The sequence below is a fragment of the Lactuca virosa genome, chromosome 3, assembly GCF_052849685.1.
Source record: "Lactuca virosa cultivar CGN04683 chromosome 3, Lactuca_virosa_CGN04683_v6, whole genome shotgun sequence".
NCBI lineage: Eukaryota > Viridiplantae > Streptophyta > Magnoliopsida > Asterales > Asteraceae > Lactuca > Lactuca virosa.
In genome coordinates, this window is record NC_136428.1 from 241,088,289 (window position 1) to 241,094,557 (window position 6,269).

A 6,269-nucleotide genomic window follows, 5' to 3' on the forward strand; every position below is an offset into this window, starting at 1 on the left:
TTTGTAGGAATTGTTGTTGAGCATCCATTTGCTCATGTACACATACAAAATGGTTTAGCCGAATCACTGATTAAACGTCTCCAGCTAATAGCTAGACCATTGATAATGAGAACCAAACTTCCTGTTTCTGTTTGGGGCCATGCAATCTTACATGCTGGATCATTGATACACATGAGACCAAGTTCATATCATGTATATTCTCCCCTACAACTTGTTTTTGGTCAAGAGCCAAATATATCCCATTTGAGAATTTTTAGGTGTGCAGTATATGTCCACATTGCACCACCACAAAGGACAAACATAGGTCCTCAAAGAAGGTTGGGAATATATGTAAATGATCGTTGACATTGAAAAAAAAATAAGCGATGTCACTTATTTTTGCTTAAGTAAATGATCGTTGAGTAATTATATATTTATCACTTTTTACCTTGGACAATAGACAACGTTGTTTATTTTTGTTTTCATATTAACCTGAAAAATGTCATGTCACAAAACTGTACGTAATTTCTTAAAAAAACCGGATAATTAGGTTAATGTGAAAGGTAACTTAAATATAAGTATAAGGGTATTTTTTTTCATATAAACAAAACTTAATTGTTTTCTGAATGCTGATATATAAATGTTTTTTTTTTTCTTCGCTATATAGAATGTAATAAATTGATTAGTGAAGACAGATCAACAATTGCCAAATAATTTATAACTATATATGCCATTTCACAATTTATATTTTTTCGAAAACATTATATAATCATGAGTTTATATTGTGATGTTTTAAGGTCTATATATATTCTACTATAACATTTTACGATTCATAATTATATATACAATTTTATATATGGTAGCAACTTCCTATAAGTAATAACTTCATTAACATTATAATTTATAAGAGTCGTGAAACTGTGGACGATGATTTGGAATCAATTTATCATGTGTCGGCTGCATGTGCCGCACATGCTACGCAACGTCATACAAAAAGTTTAAAGTTTTATTTATATAAATTAAATAAGTAATCATTTATTTGATAAATGACGATTTGATTAAAGAAATAACATACACACAATCTAAAATTCATATGAAATGATTATTATGATGCATGGAGTACAACTTACAAGAAGTTTTGATGGCGTCATTAATAATATTTGATATGAATGATATTTTTTTTTGTTATAATTACTAATTCTCGTTTAGGCTATAAAATTTATAAATTTAGTTTGTTAGCTGTGAAAAGTTATGATATAGGTAAAAGTTTGTTAGTTATAAAACTAACTGTTAGTTTATAAATTAACTGATAAAAAATTATATTTAATAAAACTAGTTAATAAATTAGCTGTAAAATATAAAATATCATAAAAAAATATTTAGATGAAAATATATTTTAATTAACTATATATTCAGAAGTTTTTTAAAAAAATTAATAAATTAATTTAAATAGATTTTTAAAAAGTTAACTTATAAGTTACTTTAATTTGTCTATAACAACTTAAAAAATAAGCTCAACTTACATGACAAACACAAATTTAACCTCGTACATACATACAAGTATAACGACTACAATATAAAATGTTTCATATCAATAAGAGATTCTTTTAATAAGTTACAAGTGAAAAAGCTCTCGAAAAGCAACGAAAAGTAATCAAAATAAAAGCAAAATCTTATCTTTTCCTTTTTTTCTTTCTATATTTCAAATCAATTATACTTTGATGAGTTTAGAATAAAGCTTCCCTTCGGCTGATCTCCTACCCTCCATCTTCAACATATGAAGCAGAAAATCGCTCCACGTGTCAATGGGTCCAGGTAGACACCAATGCACACAGTCATTATACAAAGCCACGTTCTCATTGGGCCAATGTCCAAATTTACTAGGGTGTCCATCGGGCCTTAACAACATGGGTTGTGTTATATCCAAAAGCCTAAGTTTAAGCCCATTATCCTTGGCCTTCTTTTCGGCCCATTTAAATTCTTCCATTTGGGATAAATACATTTCCAAATTTGAACCTTCTAACCTTATTTCATTGCTCTTAAATGGTTTTTTCCTAGGGCAATCTCCCCCTTTGTTCCAATCCCCACCCTCGAAATGTGTTGGTGCAAAAGTGCGTAACATTGCTACGCCCTTAAAGTTTTTTCTACTCATAATTGCTTTGTACGCTGTACGAAACGCTCTGTGATACCCAAATGTCATTGGGTAATCAGTGATGTTGTCTTTCTGACAATACTTACAACCAATTATCTGGCCTTTCTCATAATAGAGCGAGGGTCGTGAGAACCAATGTCCTCCATTTATGATTAGGTAATTGAAATCGTCAATGTGATTGGTCCAAGCATTGTCAAATTCGTCTAGGTAGAGACTGAAGATGCCAGCTAGAGTTGGGTCATCAGTATTAGGCTCTTTGAACTTTACCAAAAATGGTGACCAATATGTGGCGAGGGTGAAGTTGTATGATTCGTAGTACCAACGTTTGAAATTTTCATCTTTTGTGGTAGAAACATCAATCGGATATTCAACCTAGAAATATAATTGCGAGACATGAAAATTATAAAATTTGAAAAAGGGTTACATGTAAAAACTCCTAAAGTATACGATCTATAATGACAAAACCAGCCACTAGATGATTTGACTCATCTATTATGAAAGTTTAGGATTAAGAAAGAATATGATGAGCATTTTCATTTAAAAGATATTGGACAGATGGACTGAAAAATAATCATAAAAAAGAGACTAAAAAACGTTTAAAAGAAAAAACGCAAGATAAAGGATTCTAATTATTACCGTTCAAGAATAAACAAAAGAAACTAAGAATTAGAAACATACGAGGATCTATTAGTAATTTTAATATTAAACTAAGATATATGTGTCTATTCACTTAATATATCCGATTTAAAAATACAAACCGAAGGCCTAAATGAACAAATATTATCAATAACCATAAATTGAACAAATCGAATTACATAAAATCTAGCTAAACAATGAAACATATGTATATATATTTGGTGTAGGTATATGATGATTTCGGTGGAAGAAGATAAGATAAATCCATTCATGTTGCCATCAAAATTCTGTCACCAAGTAATATACTATATTTCTTTTAAAAAATAAAATAGTCAATTTAATACATTTTTTTTTTTATTTTTTTTTATTTTTTTTTTTCTTAAAAGGGAATCACCCCACTCATTTTTGACATTCTACACGTTTTAAATTCGAATTCCAAGTTAATATTTTTATCAAAGCGCGAAAAAAGGAATACATTTTTTTTGGTGATATATATTGTAATTATAGATAAATTGATTTAGCGTTATATTGATCTATAAGGATCCCAAGATACAATAAAAATTAGGTTAATGAAAATGGAGTCAGTAGATCAAAACTCGAAAATCAGCAAAATGAATTTAAGTGGGTACAAAATTTTAAATTATTTTATTAAAAGAATTCTTATTTTAGTATTAATATAACATGTATATAAAGAATATCATACAACTAACTAGTTTATAACCCGTGGGAACTACGGTTATAAAATTAATTAAACTTTTATAATAAAAATTTATAATTATTAATCAGTTATTTTAAATAAGTCATTTTAAATAAATTATTAATTAAGAGATATATCAAAATTTTAAAGTTATTATAACTTCAAAATTTTCATATAATTAGAAAATGAAAATTTGAATTTTGAAATTAATTGTCTAATATATCTACATGACACATGAGTTATATTAGAGTGACACTTGGCAAAAGAAGATTAAAACTATTCATTTATTAGAATAAGGATAAGGATTATATTTAGACAATCAAAAATCAAAATTAATATATAGAAAGCAATTACAGGTTAATTAAGTTCCTTATAAACTGCTGCTAAAACTTACCCTGGTTTAAATTCATTTTTCGAAGTCTCTAACCATCACAATATTATTGCCACTTCTAACTAAAGTCCTACATATGAACCAATTAAGTAATTTTAATTATCAATTAATTTAATTATATAAATATTCCACATCAAAAATATTAGTCGGTCACCTACTGTATTCAAGTCAACAAAGCAATATAATACAAACTAAATTATATCTTAATTCTTTATATTTCCGTTATTCAAGGTTTCACATTTCCCAAAGTGTTCTAAGATTTTTTATTTTATATCTTTTTAAGATTTACTAATATCAAGATTTTAAAGTATCATCTACAATAAAAAAAAAGTGCTTTTCAATCGACTTATATAAGCCTAATAATACCTTCTGAAAACGAAGTTATAATTACTAAATTTTACTTATTTATAACTAAATATATATATTTTTTCATTATTAAAATCTACTTTAATTGAATACATAATTATAAGAAATAAAAAAATTAGATTTATTCTGTGTGAAAATGAGAGCTCAACAGTCAAAAGTTCTCGACTTTTCTTTCCAGGAGTTACGAATCTTGTGTCTTTTTTCTCAACACAAAGCATGTAAAAAGACAAATTCACCCTCACCTTCTAAGCTCGAATGCAAACTCGAGAGAAATACCAAGAACAGTAACGTGATCAAGACTCGATCTTTTAACACAATAAAATAGTTTCTGCAAATAAATTAATTCGAATTCTCATAAAAACAAGATTGAACAACGACGCAATCAAGATTCCATCTTTTTAGTACCCAGAGATTTACTTTTCATAAACCCAGAAGATAAGTTAAATAATGAATATAAAATTGCAAACTTTTTATAAAATTAATGAAGGAAGATGAAAGGATATGAGTATATGAAGATGAACATACCCTGGACAACATGCAAATCAAAGATTGCATATGATTCCTGCCAACAGAATCACCCACAAACGCCAAAGCTTTATCTCTCACGATTTCCAAGAACTGATAAGGATTAAAAACGGGAAGATCACATTCATCTGGTTTCCATTTCCACTTCATGTAATCTGAATCGGGTCGCCCATATTTCTGGCAGTTTTGGTGTTCATGGATTGCCCAACACGTGGTGTTATGGTAGTAAGGAGCATTAGGGTTTGGTACCCACTCGCCGGAAAACACGTCGCATTTGTGGTGGTTATCGTCGATGGTGATGAGTTGGTCATGGGGGTGGTTCGCCGGCGAGATAGTGTCCCGCGAGGCGGAGGAGGAATGGTTGGAGGAAGATAGAGATGGGAATTTGTTGAAAGGGAAATAGAGAGGGATTACAGTGAGGATGATTAGGGTTAGGGTAATGAGCAAGAGTGTTTTGGAGGTGCTTCGATGGGTTGTACCTTGAGTGGTCTTGCCATGAGGGTTCCCAAACCCAAGCCCAGTCTGTTTCATGAGAGAGAGAGAGAGAGAGAGAGAGAGAGAGAGAGAGAGAGAGAGTCAAAAGATGTAACTTGTAAGGTGGTGATCCATCTGTTAATAACCGTTTTTTCAACATTATGTTTTCCGGTTATTTTTATTGAGAAAAAAAAATTTAAAAATTGAAAAAAAAAAAAGAAAATGGCAAATCGTGATATCCAACATTAATATTAAAAAAAACTTAAGAGAGTAATTATGTTTCAAAATCCTTCAAAAAACACCATTCGATAAGTAAGGTTTTCATAAAAAAAAAAAATAGTGTTCAAATGTCATCTTATGGTAACCGACATTTGTAGGTGAATGACAAGATATTAATAATAAAAACTAATTAAGAAAAAAAAAAGAAAATGACTAAGGATGTTAACAATGTTTCAAAACCATTCAAAAAACATCATCCAAATTTTGATTGTCAAGGTAGCGTCTTTAAACAAAAATCCCCAACGAACTATACATTTTGTTCAGATGCTAACCATTGATAATCGGCTACCTATTTATTGGTGACATGTCATTATAATTTGTGACATGATAGTCCCCAATTAATGACATATCACCAATTATTATGTCATTTCACTAATAAACAGGGAGTCGATAACCGGTGGGTAACATTTGAACAAACGTATAATTTGTTGGTGTTTTTTATATAAAGACGTTACTTGGATGATGTTTTCTGAACATACCAAATTTAGATAGTGTTTTTTGAATGATTTTAAAATATAGTTACCAGCATGAGTCATTTTTTCTTGTTTTTTCCCTTAATTAATTTTTACCGGTAATATGTTGTCATTCACTTATAAATGTCGGTTACCATAAGATAACATTTGAACAAAATATGCAGTTTGTTGGTGTTTTTTATACAAAGATTTTACTTAATTGATGTTTTTAAAAATACCAAACTTAAATGATGTTTTTTGAATGATTTTGAAACATAATTATCTTAATAAGTCATTTTCCTAAAAAAAAATGTTAGG

At 29.1% G+C, this 6,269-nt stretch overlaps 1 protein-coding gene across 1 annotated transcript; it reads right to left on the bottom strand.

The window, feature by feature from the left end:
- Nucleotides 1-1,498: 1,498 nt before the first annotated feature.
- LOC145167075 (protein trichome birefringence-like 19) lies at nucleotides 1,499-5,354 on the bottom strand. The gene is made up of 2 exons (XM_079086156.1): nucleotides 4,747-5,354; nucleotides 1,499-2,503 (listed from the first exon to the last, which is right to left on the bottom strand). The coding sequence occupies exons 1-2, from the start codon at nucleotides 5,275-5,277 to the stop codon at nucleotides 1,691-1,693; spliced, it is 1,344 nt and encodes a 447-aa protein (XP_078942282.1). The 5' UTR covers nucleotides 5,278-5,354; the 3' UTR covers nucleotides 1,499-1,690.
- Nucleotides 5,355-6,269: the final 915 nt, after the last annotated feature.

Bases quoted from the DNA above. Each gene is read 5' to 3' on its own strand.
- LOC145167075 (XM_079086156.1), bottom strand. From the start codon at position 5,277: ATGAAACAGACTGGGCTTGGGTTTGGGAACCCTCATGGCAAGACCACT. The intron at 2,504-4,746 runs GTATGTTCATCT...TTATATTTCTAG, and splicing joins TGATTTGCATGTTGTCCAGG to GTTGAATATCCGATTGATGT.